General features: G+C 45.3%; 1 protein-coding gene across 1 annotated transcript in view; it reads left to right on the plus strand.

Annotated features, from left to right (window-relative positions):
- Nucleotides 1–20,983, plus strand: part of LOC311145184 (ras-related protein Rab-26-like) — a gene marked incomplete at both ends in the record, with an annotated part of 119,165 nt that overhangs the window by 61,716 nt on the left and 36,466 nt on the right. Inside the window, 3 exons of the mRNA XM_084181394.1 lie at nucleotides 3,628–3,669; nucleotides 7,888–7,954; nucleotides 20,793–20,845. Of these exons, the coding sequence (XP_084037520.1) occupies nucleotides 3,628–3,669; nucleotides 7,888–7,954; nucleotides 20,793–20,845 (162 nt within the window). The remainder of the gene's footprint in view (nucleotides 1–3,627; nucleotides 3,670–7,887; nucleotides 7,955–20,792; nucleotides 20,846–20,983) is intronic.

Here is a 20,983-nt window from a genome sequence, read left to right on the forward strand (position 1 = left end):
TCTCTCTGAGGTCCTCAGTCTTTGAGTTTATTTCCCCATTACTGTGCTCTCTGACAAGCTGCTCTGGAGATGTACAGTCCAGCCTAGCCTAGACCCCTGTGGGTCTGTCAGTAATTACTGAGCAAAATAACTCTCTGTCTGTCTCTCTCTCTCTCGGTCTCTCCATATTCCTTTCTCTCTGTGTCTCTCTCTCTTTCTGTGTCTCTCTCTTTCTCGCTCTGTGTCTCTGAGAGCTCTTTATCCAGCTTTTACTGTAATGGAAAATAGACTACATTATCAGCTAGTATCATTTTATTTTGGAGGCAGGCTTTTGTATGTGTATATGGGGATGGTCTGACTGGCGCTTTGGGAATGGAAAGGATCTGAGAGAGGGACGGAGGTTGCCGCATTCTCACATAATCACTCAAACATAAAAATGTTTGAGAAACACTCTTAACCTGTAAAACAGTGTTAGATTGATCCATGTGACTGATAATGATTGATGCGAGGAGAACACAGCTTCTCTCAGCCCCAGTAGATTGACTGATCTATTGACCGTCATACAATACCTGTTGGCAGTGCCTCCACAATAGACCCTGTGAGAGAGAACCCATTTGGATTCCTGTGGCAGTTTCAGCTGCTCTAATGCCATCAGGCTGAGTGGACCTAGACATGATACATGATGATTAGGCCTAATCATCCCATCTATCAGTGGAATCTAGCGAGCTGTATCCTAAACCCCACAGGGCACCACTTTACAGTGTGTTTTCTCTGGGTCACTGAATATTCAACAGGCCTGAAGCACAGTGTGAGCTGTCTTTCGTAACCAATAGACACACACAGAGACTCCACTCATGTTAGGGCACGCAATGGAAAATGTTTTTAAACATTTTGCAATGGACCATGAAAATGTGCATTTTTTTTATTGGACCTGTCCAGGTAGTCCCTCCATGTTTTAGTCTGTTTTCTTCTGTTTGGTGCCTAATGAACACCACCACTGTGAAGAGGCTACTCCTGTTTCTGCTGGACCCACAGCCACTGAATATGGAGGAGTCGTCTTCACTGGAACCCTGGGAGGGTAAATCAACAAGTCATCAAAGATTGGTAGTGCTCTGTGTGGGCGATCTTGAAGGAGTAGAGCATCTTTGCTGTTTCCCCGTCTCACGGCAACAAGGGGTAATCTGTTTTCTGAGCGTCGCCATGGGGTTGCCATGGCATTAGTGATGAATCAGATCTGCATATTGTTTGTTTGTGCTTTTATTTGCTTCATGTTGTTGTAAGCTTGTGAACAGAGGTGAGATCACAGAGATGGAATAGTTTTATCTTTAGAGGGGAGTCATACTGTAATTAATGTGTGGGAATTAATATATGCCTTCCCTCCCTCGGGACACAGATACATGCAGATGCACAGGTATACACACCTTAATGATGTTGATTGATGAGTAGGAACTAGGAAGTGCCCCCTAATAGGTTGGATACACAGATTAACTGAGTTTATTGGTCAGTTTGTTGTGTAACCATGGATATGGAATGGCTCCCGGGACGGTCTTTGAGAACAATTTTTTTGTATGAATCAATTGTTTTTGTTCAGGATTTAAAGAGTACAGTTAAAAAAAAAAAAAAGGTATGTTTAATATCATGAATACTTACTGTACCTTTTGGTTGCTTTTATTTTATCTGACCTAGAACATCTAATCCGGGATTCAATCCGATCATGCCTGTCGACAATGCGCCATTTAAAGGTAATTTCTGCTGTGTTTTACTGTGAATTAAATCTCTGCGAATGGGGTAACATTGTCTTTAAAATTGTCGGCAACGTGCGATCGATCGTATTGAATCCCAGGCCTAGTGACAGTAATTCTGCATTCATTCAAGACACCAGTTTTGAGATTTCTCAGGACAATGCCTGTAGAATAGTTACATTGACCTGTGATCAATGGAAGAATAGATTACTTTCCAGAACTGGCTGTGGTATTTAACCTTGCTGTAGCCATGAGCTGAACTTTGCCCTTTGTCACATTGTGGATGTAGGATCTTAGAGAACATCCACATTGAGCTGAGTCACTGATGTCTAAGTTCCAATATCCACATTAGCGTACTACTTAGAATGCATGGTCAATATACAGGTAACTGCCAAAATAACGGAAACACTTGAGTAAATGAGGGATACAAAGTATATTGAAATCAGGTGCTTCCACACAGGTGTGCTTCCTGAGTTAATTAAGCAATTAACATCCCATCATGCTTAGGGTCATGTATAAAAGTGCCCAGTTGCCCATTATTTTGGCTACCATGGCTAGAAGAGATCTCAGTGACTTTGAAAGAGGCATCTCAAAGGAGCATAGGGGGTTTAAAGTGTGTGTGTGTGTGTGTGTGTGTGTGTGTGTGTGTGTGTGTGTGTGTGTGTGTGTGTGTGTTTGTCTCAGTCACCAGATATCAACCCAATTGAACACCAATTATGGGAGATTCTGGAGCGGTGCCGGAGATAGCGTATTCCCACCGTCATCAACAAAACACCAAATCATGGAATTTGTCGTGGAAGAATGGTGGCACATCCCTCCAATAGATTTCCAGACACTTGTAGAATCTATGCCAAGGCACATTGAAGCTGTTCTGGCTCGTGGTGGCCCAATGCCCTATTGACACTATGTTGGTGTTTCCTTTCTTTTGGCAGTTACATGTACATTGCTTCCTTCACATTGCCACTCCGACATTGCTCATCCTAATATTTCTAATATTGATATATTCCTTAATTCCATTATTTTACTTTTAGGTTGTGTGTATTGTTGTGAATTGTTTGATATACTGCACTGTTGGAGCTAGAAACACAAGCATTTCGCTACACCCGCAATAACATCTGCTAAACATGTGTATGTGACAAATACAATTTTATTTTATTTTAAGTGGTATGGAAGTGTTGATCTTCGTAAGAGCCATGCTGAGTGTACGCAGGCTGTTTCTGGAGGGAGGAGTGGAACTCAGTGGAGAGGGGCTCATCACTAGAGTTGGGTTATAGAATAAGGAAGGAGAAGAGGAGGAGAGGGAGGAGAGAGAGGGAGGGAAGAGATGGAGGAGGAGAGGAGAAGTGAGAGGAAGAGGAACAGGGTTAGGTGAGAGGAGCAGGAGGAGGAAGAGGTGGGGAGGAGAGCGGGAGGGAGGAGAGGAGGAGAATGGAGAGGAACAGGGTTAGGTGAGAGGAGGAGGAGGAGAAGGAGGAGAACAAGGGGAGAGAGGGGTGAGGAGGAGATCCTCTGGAGTAACAGGCCAGCGGTATTAACAAAGGGACCTGGAACACTGCATTGTTGATGGAGGGAAGCGGAAGAGCAAAAGGAGAGGTGGACAGGTGGAGGCAAGCATGTCATCAGGCAGGAGAGAAGGGAAAGATCTCTTCCTGATTAGTAAAGTATGGGGAGAAGTTTCTCACATACACTGTAGCTGCACACACACACACCACAGGAGGTTGGTGGCACCTTAATTGGGGAGGATGCCATTCCATTTGCTCCGTTCCAGCCATTATTATGAGCCGTCCTCCCCTCAACAGCCTCCACTGGTACGCACACACAGAAAGAGAAAGTCATCTTCATTTGATTTGGTTACCTAAGCTATTTAAGTATGTCTCATTAATGTATTCCTGCTTTCCTTTTCCAGAATAAAGTGCTGAACATTGACAGAATGAAGGTGAAGCTTCAGGTAAGAGCCTCATAACGGATTCCATAATCTGTCTTTATTTCTCAGAATCATCATCAGTGTGTTGCCCAAACTATACAGCCCCTGTTATCCAATCAGGCGTGGCATGCGTGTGTGTGTGTGAATTCCCATCTCTACTACAGTGATGTATCAGGGTAATCACCACAGATTAAGTGCAGCTCTGTCCACTGCGGTCTTCCATAAACACAATCAAGAACCTCATTTAGAGTCTAAATAGCCAATGCAAACAAATTAGAATTTAGTAGTTATATCGCCATGAATCTTCTACACTCCATTAATCCCAATGTTCTCCAGACACCAGTCATTCACTACAGAGGCTCTCTGTTTCTCTGTGTCTCTCTTCCCCCCCCCCCCCCCCCCCCGCTCTCTCCCTCTTTCTGTCTGTCTCTCACTCCCTTTCTCCATCTCTCTCCTCTCTCTTTCTCTCACTCTCTATTCTGTTTTTATTTTTCTCTTTCTGTCTATTGCTTTTTACCTCTTTCTCCCTCTCTGTTTCCCACCATCCTCCATCTCCCTCCCTCCTTTCCTGCCATTGTTGTTATTAATTTGTTTGCTGTGTTGTTGTTTTATATAAGCTCATTTATTTTCTATATTAAGTCAAATAGAGGTGGTAATTACGTGAATCATTCCAAACCAGCTTAATGAGGGCCTGACAGAGGTTGGGGGGAGAGGGGCTCTGGCTCTGTGATGTATTAATTTGGGCTAATTAGATGCGAGTCGTTTGTGTATGCAGCGAAACACAGCACAGTGCGGGAGCACTAGACAGCTTGGGAGAGTTATTTGAGTTATGTTTCTCATGTTAAAGCTACAGTCTCGGATTCAAAGGACACCCACTTGTTTTGGGATGGGGATAGGGATTCCCAAATCCCAGCCATTCTCATCACTACCTGCACAACATGCTGGGAAGTCACTAAGATGCCATATTCCTTATCGAGCTTTCCCCCCAGTTTGAATACTAGTTTAAAACTTTCCTAACATACATTTTTAATTGACCCCCTACTCCCTAGCCCCTTCACCCTACTTTATGTGAGAGCTGCAGTGAATGCCATTTGAATTCTTGTTTGTAAGAGGTTGCAAACTTTAAATACAGTGGGGAGAACAAGTATTTGATACACTGCCGATTTTGCAGCTTTTCCTACTTACAAAGCATGTAGAGGTCTGTAATTTGTATCATCGGTACACTTCAACTGTGAGAGACGGAATCTAAAACAAAAATCCAGAAAATCACATTGTATGATTTTTAAGTAATTAATTTGCATTTTATTGCATGACATAAGTGTTTGATACATCAGAAAAGCAGAACTTAATATTTGGTACAGAGACCTTTGTTTGCAATTACAGAGATCATATGTTTCCTGTAGGTCTTGACCAGGTTTGCACACACTGCAGCAGGGATTTTGGCCCACTCCTCCATACAGACCTTCTCCAGATCCTTCAGGTTTCGGGGCTGTCGCTGGGCAATACGGACTTTCAGCTCCCTCCAAAGATTTTCTATTGGGTTCAGGTCTGGAGACTGGCTAGGCCACTCCAGGACCTTGAGATGCTTCTTACGGAGCCACTCCTTAGTTGCCCTGGCTGTGTGTTTCGGGTCGTTGTCATGCTGGATGACCCAGCCACGACCCATCTTCAATGCTCTTACTGAGGGAAGGAGGTTGTTGGCCAAGATCTCGCGATACATGGCCCCATCCATCCTCCCCTCAATACAGTGCAGTCGTCCTGTCCCCTTTGCAGAAAAGCATCCCCAAAGAATGTTTCCACCTCCATGCTTCACGGTTGGGATGGTGTTCTTGGGGTTGTACTCATCCTTCTTCTTCCTCCAAACACGGCGAGTGGAGTTTAGACCAAAAAGCTCTATTTTTGTCTCATCAGACCACATTACCTTCTCCCATTCCTCCTCTGAATCATCCAGATGGTCATTGGCAAACTTCAGACGGGCCTGGACATGCGCTGGCTTGAGCAGGGGGACCTTGCGTGCGCTGCAGGATTTTAATCCATGACGGCGTAGTGTGTTACTAATGGTTTTCTTTGAGACTTTGGTCCCAGCTCTCTTCAGGTCATTGACCAGGTCCTGCCGTGTAGTTCTGGGCTGATCCCTCACCTTCCTCATGATCATTGATGCCCCACGAGGTGAGATCTTGCATGGAGCCCCAGACCGAGGGTGATTGACAGTCATCTTGAACTTCTTCAATTTTCTAATAATTGCGCCAACAGTTGTTGCCTTCTCACCAAGCTGCTTGCCTATTGTCCTGTAGCCCATCCCAGCCTTGTGCAGGTCTACCATTTTATCCCTGATGTCCTTACACAGCTCTCTGGTCTTGGCCATTGTGGAGAGGTTGAAGTCTGTTTGATTGAGTGTGTGGACAGGTGTCTTTTATACAGGTAACGAGTTCAAACAGGTGCAGTTAATACAGGTAATGAGTGGAGAATAGGAGGGCTTCTTAAAGAAAAACTAACAGGTCTGTGAGAGACGGAATTCTTACTGGTTGGTAGGTGATCAAATACTTATGTCATGCAATAAAATGCAAATTAATTACTTAAAAATCATACAATGTGATTTTCTGGATTTTTGTTTTAGATTCTGTCTCTCACAGTTGAAGTGTACCTATGATAAAAATTACAGACCTCTACATGCTTTGTAAGTAGGAAAACCTGCAAAATCGGCAGTGTATCAAATACTTGTTCTCCCCACTGTATATGTCTTATCCCAAAGGAGCTTTAAGTAAAGCAATGAAACTGTGGCAGTGAAATGATTCATTCCTATAGAGGTCAATCCTAACTTCACCTAACTTCCCATTGACATCACTGGTGAAATGATTCATTCTTATGGGGGAGAATCCTAACTTCACCTAACTTCCCATTGACATCACTGCATGACTCAGTGACAATTCGACTTGAGAAAACTTAGAATTCACCCCTATGGGAAATTATAAATATACCTTTTAATCCCTCTCTTCTCCCTCTCTTCTCCCTCTCTTCTCCCTCTCCCTCTCTTCTCCCTCTCTTTTCCCTCTCTTCTCCCTCTCTTTTCCCTCTCTTCTCCCTCTCCCTCTCTTCTCTCTCTCCCTCTCGTCTCCCTCTCTTCTCCCTCTCGTCTCCCTCTCCCTCTCGTCTCCCTCTCGTCACCCTCTCGTCTCCCTCTCTTCTCCCTATCTTCTCCCTCTCGTCTCCCTCTCGTCACCCTCTCTTCTCCCTATCTTCTCCCTCTCGTCTCCCTCTCGTCTCCCTCTCGTCTACCTCTCGTCTCCCTCTCGTCTCCCTATACCTCTCTTCTCCCTCTCCCTCTCCTCTCCGTCTCCCTCTCGTCTCCCTCTCGTCTCCCTCTCCCTCTTCCTCTCCCTCTTCTCCTTCTCTTCTCTTCTCCCTCTCCTTCTCTTCTTTTCTCCCTCTCCTTCTCTTCTCCCTCTCGTCTCCCTCTTCCTCTCTTCTCCCTCTCTTCTCCCCCTCTTCTCCCTATCTTCTCCCTCTCCCTATATTCTCCCTCTCTTCTCCCTCTCCCTATATTCTCCCTCTCCATCTCTTCTCCTTCTCTTCTCCCTCTCCCTCTTCTCCCTCTTCTCCCTCTCGTTTCCCTCTCTTCTCCCTCTCGTCTCCCTCTCGTCTCCCTATCTTCTCCTTCTCTTCTCCCTCTCCCTCTCTTCTCCCTCCCCTCTCTTCTCCCCTCCCTCTCTTCTCCCTCTCCTTCTCGTCTCCCTCTCGTCTCCCTCTCTTCTCCCTCTCTTCTCCCTCTCTTCTCCCTCTCCTTCTCGTCTCCCTCTCGTCTTCCTCTTCCTCTCTTCTCCATCTCTTCTCCCTATCTTCTCCCTCTACCTATCTTCTCCCTTTCTTCTCCCTCTCTTCTCCCTCTCCCTCTCTTCTCCCTCTCTTCTCCCTCTCCCTCTCTTCTCCCTCTCTTCTCCCTCCTCCCTCTCTTCTCCCCTCCCTCTCCTTCTCGTCTCCCTCTCGTCTCCCTATCTTCTCCCTCTACCTCTCTTCTACCTCTCTTCTCCCCCTCTTCTCCCCATTTTCTCCCCATCTTCTCCCCATCTTCTCCCTCTTCCTCTCCTCTTCCTCTCCCTCTCCTCTTCCTCTCCTCTCCCTCTCCCTCTCTTCTCCCTCTTCTTCTCCCTCTTCTTCTCCCTCTTTGTCTCCCTCTCGTCTCCCTCTCTTCTCCCTCTTATCCCTCTTCCTCTCCCTCTCTTCTCCCTCTCCCTCTCTCCTCAGATCTGGGACACAGCTGGACAGGAGCGTTTCCGCAGCGTCACACACGCCTACTACCGCGACGCCAACGGTGAGACACACACACACACACACACACGTTCTCTCTCTCTTTCTCTCACTCTTGGTCTCTCACACACACAGACAAACACACAAACACACACTTGTGTGATTTTGTCTCAATACCACTCCAGCTGCTGTGGGGACAGAAACAAGAGGGATTCTCTCCCTCATTAAGAAACAAGCTGCATTATACGTTACTAAAAGTGGTGCTTAGTATGCAGAGATTCATAACATTTAAATGCAGATTAGGATAGCACTGACATGTTTATTTTTATTTATTTCACCTTAATTTAACCAGGTAAGCCAGTTGAGAACAAGTTCTCATTTACAACTGCGACCTGGCCAAGATAAAGCAAAGCAGTGCGATAAAAACAACAACAGAGTTACATATGGGGTAAAACAAAACATAAAGTCAAAAATACAACAGAAAATATAAAATATATATATACAGTGTGTGCAAATGTAGCAAGTTATGGAGGTAAGGCAATAAATAGGCCATAGTGAAAAATAATTACAATTAGTATTAACACTGGAATGATAGATGTGCAAGAGATGATGTGCAAATAGAGATACTGGGGTGCAAATGAGCAAAATAAATAACAATATGGGGATGAGGTAGTGGGGTGGGCTAATTTCAGATGGGCTGTGTACAGGTGCAGTGATCGGTAAGGTGCTCTGACAACTGATGCTTAAAGTTAGTGAGGGAGATAAGAGTCTCCAGCTTCAGAGAATTTTGCATTTCGTTCCAGTCATTGGCAGCAGAGAACTGGAAGGAATGGCGGCCAAAGGAGGTGTTGGCTTTGGGGATGACCAGTGAGATATACCTGCTGGAGCGCAAACTTCGGGTGGGTGTTGCTATGGTGACCAATGAGCTAAGATAAGGCGGGGATTTGCCTAGCAGTGATTTATAGATGGCCTGGAGCCAGTGGGTTTGGCGACGAATATGTAGTGAGGACCAGCCAACAAGAGCGTACAGGTCACAGTGGTGGGTAGTATATGGGGCTTTGGTGACAAAACGGATGGCACTGTGATAGACTACATCCAAGTTGCTGAGTAGAGTGTTGGAGGCTATTTTGTAAATGGCATCGCCGAAGTCAAGGATCGGTAGGATAGTCAGTTTTACGAGGGCATGTTTGGCAGCATGAGTGAAGGAGGCTTTGTTGCGAAATAGGAAGCCGATTCTGGATTTAACTTTGGATTGGAGATGCTTAATGTGAGTCTGGAAGGAGAGTTTACAGTCTACCCAGACACCTAGGTATTTTTAGTTGTCCACATACTCTAGGTCAGACCCGTCGAGAGTAGTGATTCTAGTCGGGTGGGCGGGTGCCAGCAGCGTTCGATTGAAGAGCATGCATTTAGTTTTGGAGGTTTGTTAACACAGTGTCCAATGAAGGGCCAGATGTATACAAAATGGTGTTGTCTGCGTAGAGGTGGATCTGAGAATCACCAGCAGCAAGAGTGACAGGATACCTGGGCCAGGTCAATTAGGAAGGTCTGCTCGCTAAAGTGTTTTAGGGAGCATTTGACAGTGATGAGGGGTGGTCGTTTGACCGCGGACCCTATACGGACACAGGCAATAAGGCAGTGATCGCTGAGATCCTGGTTGAAGACAGCGGAGGTGTATTTAGAGGGTAAGTTAGTCAGGATGATATCTATAAGGGTGCCCATGTTTACAGATTTAGGGTTGTACCTGGTAGGTTCCTTGATAATTTGTGTGAGATTGAGGGCATCTAGTTTGGATTGTAGGATGGCTGGGGTGTTAAACATATCCCAGTTTAGGTCACCAAGCAGTACGAACTCTGAGGATAGATGGAGGGCAATCAATTCACATATGGTGTCCAGGGCACAGCTGGGGGCTGAGGGGGGTCTGTAGCAAGCGGCAACAGTGAGAGACTTATTTCTGGAAAGGTGGATTTTTAGAAGTAGGAGCTCAAACTGTTTGGGCACAGACCTGGATAGTATGATAGAGCTCCGTAGGATATCTCTACAGTAGATTGCAACTCCACCCCCTTTGGCAGTTTTTTCTAGACGGAAAATGTTGTAGTTGGGGATGGACATTTCTGAATTTTTGGTGGCCTTCCTAAGCCATGATTCAGACACTGCTAGAACATCAGGGTTGGTGGAGTGTGCTAACGCAGTGAATAACTCAAACTTAGGGAGGAGGCTTCTGATGTTAACATGCAAAAAAACAATGCTTTTACGGTTACAGAAGTCAACAAATGATAGCTCCTGGGGAGTAGGAGTGATACTGGGGGCTGCAGGGCCTGGGTTAACCTCTACATCACCAGAGGAACAGAGGAGGACTAGAATAAGGATACGGCTAAAGGCTTTAAGAACTGGTCTTCTAGTGCGTTGGGTACAGAGAGTAAAGGGGGCAGATTTCCGGGTGTTGTAGAATAGATTCAGGGCATTATGTACAGACAAGGATATGGAAGGATATGAGTACAGTGGAGGTAAACCTAAGCGTTGGGTAACGATGAAAGAGAGCATCACTGGAGGCACCGATTGAGCCGGTCTCCGCGTGTATGGGGGGTGGAACAAAGGAGCTATTTGAGGCAGTTTGAGAGGGGCTTGGGGCTTTACAGTGAAATTGTATAATAATAACTAACTGGAACAGCAATAGGCAAGGCATATTGACATGGGAGAGAGGCATAAAGCAATCACAGGTGTTATTCAAGAGAGCTAAGACAACAACTGGTAATGGCGATGAAAGTTTGGGCTGAGGCTAAACAGATAAACAGGACAGGGTACCGTGTAAAGGAACAGTCCAGCAGGCATCAGCTGTGCAGCTGAGTGATCATAAGGTCCAGTGAACAGCAATATGTGAGTCCGAGAGCAGTTCGAATTGGTGCTACAGCACTGGCTAGCAGGAAGCACGGCTGTTGTTTGCGTTTGCTAGCGGGCCGGGGCTTGCAGATGGATCTTCGTGGTCGTCGCAATGGGAAGCCTGTTGAAACCACAGACGATTACGTCGGCAGACCAGTCGTGATGGATCGGCGGGGCTCTGTGTCGACTCTAGGAGGTCCCGTCCGGTTGACAGAGAGGTAGATAGCCGGGAGATGGGCCTGACTCGAGGCTAGCTCAAGGCTGATTAGCCAACAACAACATCCACTTGGTTGCAGCTAGCTAGTTGCGATGATCCGGAGTTAAAGGTCCAGTGAATCAGTGATTCCGGCAGAAAAACCGATATGTTCTGGGTCGATAACGCGCTGTGCAGACTGGCCGATAATAGTCCAGGCTAGAACTGGCTGGTAGGTAGTGCAGGCCACGGACAATGGTGAAAAACCGCTAACGGTGGCTAATAGCAAGAAGCTAGTTAGCTGGCTACTCCCGTCCGGTAGACAGAGAGGTAGATAGCCGGGATATGGGCCTGGTTCGAGGCTAGCTCAAGGCTAACTGGTGCTTGCTTCGGGGGCAGTGGTGATTAGCCAACAGCAACATCCATTCGGTTGCGGCTAGTTAGTTGCGATCCGGTGTTAATGTCCAGTTATTCCGGCAGAAAATCCGATGTTCTGGGTAAAAACCGCTAACGGTGGCTAATAGCAAGTAGCTAGTTAGCTGGCTAGCTAGTTTCAACTGGTGATTCTAGATAAAAGGTAAGATAAAAGGTAAGTCAATAATAGAATCCGTTCCACATTGAGTGAGGCGGGTTGCAGGAAAGTATATTTAGTAGAAGGATGAAAAGTGTGATAGGGAAATATGTACGAAAAAGACAAAAAAAAAATACAAAAAACAGGCTATTTACACGGACACACACAGTACACGACCGCACTGCTACGCCATCTTGGAAACATGTAAATTAGCTGAATAACATTTATGGTTAACTTATTTGTTTACATGTCTGTGAGCATGCAATTTGATTATGACCATTTGTCTTGAATGCGTGACTGGATGGATGGGTGGGTGGATGGGTAGATAGCATATTCACATGGTGCATGTTTCTAATGTTTCCAGTCTCCTTAAAGGCATGTGTTAATTCATCATCTATAATGCATGTATGTATGGTAAATGAGAGGGAAGATTATTTTATAAATGTTGTGTTGTTACATCCCCGCTGTGTTGCTCAAAGGGGGGCGGTGTGCACGTGCGTGCGTGCTTGTTTGCTCTGGGATGCTGTAATGAATGACAGTAATCCTCCAGAAAGGGAGTGTTCAGCCGCAGATGTGAGCCGACGCGCGTGATGCCTGTGATTGGGCTTAATGAAGGATCCTTCCTCCAGGGACCAGAAACAAGATATGAGTGTTGCTGTAATTATAAATGCTGTTCTCTAAACCTTGCTACACGCACAAAATGGATGCACACACACGCACACATACAGTACACGGCAGAATGCATAGGCAGACACACACACACACACACATACACACACACACACACACACACACACAACAATCTGTGGATAGAAACTAGCACACACACACACATATTATAGGGACAACAGGAGACTCACTATGGTGTATGTAGCAGTGAATAATGTGAGTGTGTGTGCATTTGGCCACTGGTGTTCACTCCAGGTGGTATTGGAATGGTTTTAAAATGAGAAAAGAGAAACTCATCTCCTCCAGCTAGCCAGATTGACATCAATCTCCCCTAAAGCAGTACTCGGCTGGGCAAGGATGTTCATCAGGGAAACAGTCAGGGAGCATGCTGTCCTGTCCTCTCTAGAGGCTTTATTAGAACAACAGGGTATTATATTCATAATGGAGAAGGTTACATTTAGATATGAACATCATCATTGTCATCATCAACAACAGCAGTGTATCCTTCATCATCATAATATTAATCTTCATCATCTTCATATTTGCCTCCTTCCTCATCATAGTCATCGTCATTATCGCCGCTATCATGATTATCATGCGGGTGTGTGTGTGTGGCTCCCGTGTGGCTCAGTTGGTAGAGCATGGCGCTTGCAAAGCCAGAGTTGTTGGTTCGATACCCACGGGGGACCAGTACGAAAAGTGATGCACTCAATACTGTAAGTTGCTCTGGATAAGAGTTTCTGCTAAGTAACTAAAATGTAAATGTATGCTCCAGCTCTCCACTCAGCCATTTGATCAGGTGTATGGGCGCATGTACATTTTAGTCTCTACAGCCTGTCACATAAACACTATGCTCCCTTCATCCACATCAACTAAATGTGGTTTTTGCTTTTGATATGGTTCTCTGGGACTTCACAGCGACCCTGCAAGATAGGCAGTCAGTGCGTGCACCCCAAATAGCACCATATTCCCTATGTGGTGCACTACTTTTGACCAGGACCCATAGGGCTCTGGTCAAAAGTAGTGCATTACATACGGAAGATGGTGCCATTTGTGCCGCATCCAGTTCCTTTTGAAGTCAACGAGGCGCAGACAGTAGTCAAGAGGGACTGCTTCAGTGATTTCCACAGCTTTAGTAAAGCAAAGACAGTCAAACCCCTGGCAGCCAGTCACTACCTCCCAAAGCTCCGTAGATCTCACTGAAATTCTCAGCAACAGCAAAGAGTTCTACTGTACCACTTTACTTTCTCATCACTGAGAGGATTGTGTGCAGTGCATCAAACTGTCTCTCTCTCTCTGTCTCCCTCTATATTATCTCTCTCTGTCTCTCTCTATATATTATCTCTCTATATATATATATATTATCTCTCTCTGTCTCTCTCTATATATTATCTCTATCTCTCTATATATATTATCTCTCTATTATCTCTCTGTCTCTCTCTATATATTATCTCTGTCTCTCTCTATATTATCTCTCTGTCTCTCTATATATATTATCTCTCTGTCTCTCTCTATATGTTATCTCTCTGTCTCTCTCTAGTATCTCTCTGTCTCTCTCTCTATATTATCTCTCTGTCTCTATATTATCTCTCTCTATCTCTCTATATATATTATCTCTCTCTGTCTCTCTCTATATAGTATCTCTCTCTGTCTCTCTCTCTATATTATCTCTCTATATATTATCGCTCTCCATTCTCTCCCTCTGTCTATATCCCTTTGAGGAGAACCCTGTCTGGGAATTAGATAGATGAGCGTGACATGACATCAATCAGAAACAATTAGCCCAGTGGAGAGACACTACTGTAGCCTAGCCTATACCCACTCTACTTAGACAGTGATTTATGTGGAAGGGACTCAATTAATCATCCTGGTTTTTAGATGGAGAATAGCCTGATCCCAGATTTGTTTGTGTTGTCTTGCCAGCTCCTCCCAAACAATGACCCCAGGAAATGGCAAGACAGCACAAACAGATCTGAGATCAGGCTAGAGGGAGACAAACACTCCCCTTCTCTGTTTTCTCATTCTCTAATCTTTTATCATCTTTCCCAAATGTTTTACTGTCCTACAGAAATATACACAGTCATTGCTGAGGGAGAGAGAGAGACACAAATACAAATTCCATATAGACACTGTTGCCCTAGAGCACACAAAAAAACTATACATACCTCGGCCTAAACATCAGCGCCACAGGTAACTTCCACAAAGCTGTGAACGATCTGAGAGACAAGGCAAGAAGGGCCTTCTATGCCATCAAAAGGAACATAAAATTTGACATACCAATTAGGATCTGGCTAAAAATACTTGAATCAGTTATAGAACCCATTGCCCTTTATGGTTGTGAGGTCTGGGGTCCGCTCACCAACCAAGAATTCACAAAATGGGACAAACACCAAATTGAGACTGCATGCAGAATTCTGCAAAAAATATCCTCAGTGTACAACGAAAAACACCAAATAATGCATGCAGAGCAGAATTAGACCAATACCCGCTAATGATCAAAATCCAGAAAAGAGCCGTTATATTCTATAACCAGGATGCGATTCCCCAAACCTTCCATAACAAAGCCATCACCTACAGAGAGATGAACTTGGAGAAGAGTCCCCTAAGCGAGCTGGTCCTGGGGCTCTGTTCACAAACACAAACAGACCCCACAGAGCCCCAGGACAACAACACATTTAGACCCAACCAAATCATGAGAAAACAAAAAGAGAATTACTTGACACATTGGAAAGAATTAACAAAAAAACAGAGCAAACTAGAATGCTATTTGAACCTAAACAGAGAGTAGAATACCTGACCACTGTGACTGACCCAAACTTAAGGAAAGCTTTGACTATGTACAGCCTCAGTGAGCATAGCCTTGCTATTGAGAAAGGTCACCGTAGGCAGACCTGGCTCTCAAGAGAAGACAGGCTATGTGCACACTGCCCACAAAATGAGGTGGAAACTGAGCTGCACTTCCTAACCTCCTGCCAAATGTATGACCATATTAGAGACACATATTTCCATCAGATTACACAGATCCACAAAGAATTCGAAAACAAACCCAATTTTGTTAAACTCCCATATCTACTGGGTGAAATACCACAGTGTGCCATCACAGCAGCAAGATTTGTGACCTGTTGCCACAAGAAAAGGGCAACCAGTGGAGAACAAACACCATTGTAAATACAACCCATATTTATGTTGATTTATTTTCCCATTTGTACTATTTGCACATTGTTACAACACTGTACAGTGGGGGGAAAAAAGTATTTAGTCAGCCACCAATTGTGCAAGTTCTCCCACTTAAAAAGATGAGAGAGGCCTGTAATTTTCATCATAGGTACACGTCAACTATGACAGACAAATTGAGAAAACATTTTCCAGAAAATCACATCGTAGAATTTTTAATGAATTTATTTGCAAATTATGTTGGAAAATAAGTATTTGGTCACCTACAAACAAGCAAGATTTCTGGCTCTCACAGACCTGTAACTTCTTCTTTAAGAGGCTCCTCTGTCCTCCACTCGTTACCTGTATTAATGGCACCTGTTTGAACTTGTTATCAGTATAAAAGACACCTGTCCACAACCTCAAACAGTCACACTCCAATCTCCACTATGGCCAAGACCAAAGAGCTGTCAAAGGACACCAGAAACAAAATTGTAGACCTGCACCAGGCTGGGAATACTGAATCTGCAATAGGTAAGCAGCTTGGTTTGAAGAAATCAACTGTGGGAGCAATTATTAGGAAATGGAAGACATACAAGACCACTGATAATCTCCCTCGATCTGGGGCTCCACGCAAGATCTCACCCTGTGGGGTCAAAATGATCACAAGAACGGTGAGCAAAAATCCCAGAACCACACGGGGGGACCTAGTGAATGACCTGCAGAGAGCTGGGACCAAAGTAACAAAGCCTACCATCAGTAACACACTACGCCGCCAGGGACTCAAATCCTGCAGTGCCAGACGTGTCCCCCTGCTTAAGCCAGTACATGTCCAGGCCCGTCTGAAGTTTGCTAGAGTGCATTTGGATGATCCAGAAGAGGATTGGGAGAATGTCATATGGTCAGATGAAACCAAAATATAACTTTTTGGTAAAAACTCAACTCGTCGTGTTTGGAGGACAAAGAATGCTGAGTTGCATCCAAAGAACACCATACCTACTGTGAAGCATGGGGGTGGAAACATCATGCTTTGGGGCTGTTTTTCTGCAAAGGGACCAGGACGACTGATCCGTGTAAAGGAAAGAATGAATGGGGCCATGTATCGTGAGATTTTGAGTGAAAACCTCCTTCCATCAGCAAGGTCATTGAAGATGAAACGTGGCTCGGTCTTTCAGCATGACAATGATCCCAAACACACCACCCGGGCAACGAAGGAGTGGCTTCGTAAGAAGCATTTCAAGGTCCTGGAGTGGCCTAGCCAGTCTCCAGATCTCAACCCCATAGAAAATCTTTGGAGGGAGTTGAAAGTCCGTGTTGCCCAGCGACAGCCCCAAAACATCACTGCTCTAGAGGAGATCTGCATGGAGGAATGGGCCAAAATACCAGCAACAGTGTGTGAAAACCTTGTGAAGACTTACAGAAAACGTTTGACCTGTGTCATTGCCAACAAAGGGTATATAACAAAGTATTGAGAAACTTTTGTTATTGACCAAATACTTATTTTCCACCATAATTTGCAAATAAATTCATTAAAAATCCTACAATGTGATTTTCTGGATTTTTTTTTCTCATTTTGTCTGTCATAGTTGACGTGTACCTATGATGAAAATTATAGGCCTCTCTCATCTTTTTAAGTGGGAGAACTTGCACAATTGGTGGCTGACTAAATACTTTTTTCCCCCACTGTACATAATATGACATTTGAAATATCTTTATTATTTTGGAACTTCTGAGTGTAATGTTTACTGTTAATTTTGTTTACTATCTACTTCACTTGCTTTGGCAATGTTAGCATATGTTTCCCATGCCAATAAAGCCCTTCAATTGAATTGAAATTGAATTGAGAGAGATTCTCATTTGGGAAAAAGATTGTCCTCTCCTCGAGTCCTCCGTCCTCTCTCTGAGTGGCATCGCACAGACACACACACTTACACACTAAATTGCACACTCAGCCACAGAGGAGCATGATAAATGGAATGTGTTGTTATCTGTGGATATTCCTGTAGGAAGGAGAGCTGTGGGTAGACTGGATATAGGGTAGACTGGTGTGTTCTGCATGGTGATCAGAGTGGGGGTGTGGTGGAGTTTGGTGATTTACAACTTAGAGAGGGAGAGGTGAAGAGAGCAAAAGAGAGTGTGTGTGTGTGTGCGTGCCCATTGCCTCCTGTGTTCTGTTTGTAAGTCCATCCGCCCTCTAATTTGGTCATTCTCTCTTACCACTCTTTTGTTCTCACTTGACTTGTGTCTCTCTATTTGGCACTTCCACTGTTTCTCTCTCTTCTCAGCATCTCTGTTGTGTTCCCTCTCCTACACCACTGTTTCTCTCTCTTCTCAGCATCTCTGTTGTGTTCCCTCTCCTACACCACTGTTTCTCTCTCTTCTCAGCATCTCTGTTGTGTTCCCTCTCCTACACCACTGTTTCTCTCTCTTCTCAGCATCTCTGTTGTGTTCCCTCTCCTACACCACTGTTTCTCTCTCTTCTCAGCATCTCTGTTGTGTTCCCTCTCCTACACCACTGTTTCTCTCTCTTCTCAGCATCTCTGTTGTGTTCCCTCTCCTACACCACTGTTTCTCTCTCTTCTCAGCATCTCTGTTGTGTTCTCTCTCTCCTATACCTACCTCTACTGTATCACACTGTCTGTGGATCATTTCAATGGGTAGCTATCTACTGTATCACACTGTCTGTGGAGCAGTTCAATGGGTAGCTATCTACTATATCACACTGTCTGGATCAGTTCAATGGGTAGCTATCTACTGTATCACACTGTCTGGATCAGTTCAATGGGTAGCTATCTACTGTATCACACTGTCTGTGGAGCAGTTCAATGGGTAGCTATCTACTATATCACACTGTCTGGATCAGTTCAATGGGTAGCTATCTACTGTATCACACTGTCTGTGGATCATTTCAATGGGTAGCTATCTACTGTATCACACTGTCTGTGGAGCAGTTCAATGGGTAGCTATCTACTGTATCACACTGTCTGTGGAGCAGTTCAATGGGTAGCTATCTACTGTATCACACTGCCTGGATCAGTTCAATGGGTAGCTATCTACTATATCACACTGTCTGTGGAGCAGTTCAATGGGTAGCTATCTACTGTATCACACTGTCTGTGGAGCAGTTCAATGGGTAGCTATCTACTATATCACACTGTCTGGATCAGTTCAATGGGTAGCTATCTACTGTATCACACTGTCTGTGGATCATTTCAATGGGTAGCTATCTACTGTATCACACTGTCTGTGGAGCAGTTCAATGGGTAGCTATCTACTGTATCACACTGTCTGTGGAGCAGTTCAATGGGTAGCTATCTACTGTATCACACTGTCTGTGGATCATTTCAATGGGTAGCTATCTACTGTATCACACTGTCTGTGGAGCAGTTCAATGGGTAGCTATCTACTATATCACACTGCCTGGATCAGTTCAATGGGTAGCTATCTACTGTATCACACTGTCTGTGGAGCAGTTCAATGGGTAGCTATCTACTGTATCACACTGTCTGTGGAGCAGTTCAATGGGTAGCTATCTACTGTATCACACTGTCTGTGGAGCAGTTCAATGGGTAGCTATCTACTATATCACACTGCCTGGATCAGTTCAATGGGTAGCTATCTACTGTATCACACGGTCTGTGGATCAGTTCAATGGGTAGCTATCTACTATATCACACTGTCTGTGGATCAGTTCAATGGGTAGCTATCTACTATATCACACTGTCTGTGGATCAGTTCAATGGGTAGCTATCTACTATATCACACTGTCTGTGGATCAGTTCAATGGGTAGAGATCTATCACACTATCTATCATTATGAACATGAGCAGATGCAATGTTCGTTACGTCTTTTGAAAGATGTATTATGTATGAATTGCTTGTCATAAAGGATATATCTGAAAAGGAATGTTTACACATTTATAGTCCTTGTCCTCTCTGAGCCTGGGCAGGCCTGTCTTAATCAGGCTCACAGAGAGCAAGAAGGAGACTTTACTCTGTTAAATGCCCTCCTCAGTAAAAATGAATAAAGGAACTCAGTCAACCGTAAACTAATTGGGAAGCCACAAGTCCGAGAGGCTAAGCCTAAAGGACAAATTGGAAAGTTAGCCGAGAATTATTTTCAAATGAACTCTTTGTTGTCAATGGGTTCAGCCAGGCCTGCTAATTCACTAACATTTACTTTTGCTCTCCCCCACTTTCTCTCTGTCTCTGTCTGTCTCTGTCCCCCTGTCTCTCCCTCTCCCTGTCTCTGTCCCCCTGTCTCTGTCTCTCCCTGTCTCTGTCCCCCTGTCTCCCCCTGTCTCTGTCCCCCTGTCTCTGTCTCTCCCTGTCTCTGTCCCCCTGTCTCTGTCTCTCCCTGTCTCTGTCTCTCCCTGTCTCTGTCTCTCCCTGTCTCTGTCTCTCCCTGTCTCTGTCTCTCCCTGTCTCTGTCTCTCCCTGTCTCTGTCTCCCTGTCTCTGTCTCTCCCTGTCTCTGTCTCTCCCTGTCTCTGTCCCCCTGTCTCTGTCTCCCCCTGTCTCTGTCCCCCTGTCTCTGTCTCTCCCTGTCTCCCTGTCTCTGTCTCTCCCTGTCTCTGTCTCCCTGTCTCTGTCTCTCCCTGTCTCTGTCTCTCCCTGTCTCTGTCCCCCTGTCTCTCTCTCCCTGTCTCTCTCTCCCTGTCTCTGTCTCTCCCTGTCTCTGTCTCTCCCTGTCTCTGTCTCCCCCTGTCTCTGTCTCTGTTCCCCTGTCTCTGTTCCCCTGTCTCTGTCCCCCTGTCTCTGTCCCCCTGTCTCTGTCTCTCCCTGTCTCTGTCCCCCTGTCTCTGTCTCTCCCTGTCTCTCTATTTTCAAATGAACTCTTTGTTGTCAATGGGTTCTGCCAGGCCTGCTAATTCACTAACATTTACTTTTGCTCTCCCCCACTTTCTCTCTGTCTCTGTCTGTCTCTGTCCCCCTGTCTCTCCCTCTCCCTGTCTCTGTCCCCCTGTCTCCCCCTGTCTCTGTCCCCCTGTCTCTGTCTCTCCCTGTCTCCCTGTCTCTGTCTCTCCCTGTCTCTGTCTCCCTGTCTCTGTCTCCCTGTCTCTGTCTCTCCCTGTCTCTGTCTCTCCCTGTCTCTGTCCCCCTGTCTCTCTCTCCCTGTCTCTCTCTCCCTGTCTCTGTCTCTCCCTGTCTCTGTCTCCCCCTGTCTCTGTCTCTGTTCCCCTGTCTCTGTTCCCCTGTCTCTCCCTGTCTCTGTCTCCCCCTGTCTCTCCCTGTCTCTGTCTCCCCCTGTCTCTGTCTCTGTTCCCCTGTCTCTGTTCCCCTGTCTCTGTCCCCCTGTCTCTGTCCCCCTGTCTCTGTCTCTCCCTGTCTCTGTCCCCCTGTCTCTGTCTCTCCCTGTCTCTGTCCCTCTGTCTCTCCCTGTCTCTGTCCCCCTGTCTCTGTCCCCCTGTCTCTGTCTCTCTCGCTCTCTCTCTCAGCTCTCCTGCTGCTGTATGACGTGACCAACAGAACATCTTTTGACAACATCAAGGTAGGACTCTCCATTTCTCTTTTTATTTTCTCTTCCCCCCTCTTTGTTTGTTGAAATGAGCCTGAAAACAGCCTGTAATAAGCAGACATTAGAGTACTTTCATAGAACCTATTTGGCTAATTATCACGTTAGAAGCTT

The sequence above is a fragment of the Coregonus lavaretus genome, assembly GCF_964263955.1.
Source record: "Coregonus lavaretus genome assembly, chromosome: 2".
Classification (NCBI taxonomy): domain Eukaryota; kingdom Metazoa; phylum Chordata; class Actinopteri; order Salmoniformes; family Salmonidae; genus Coregonus; species Coregonus lavaretus.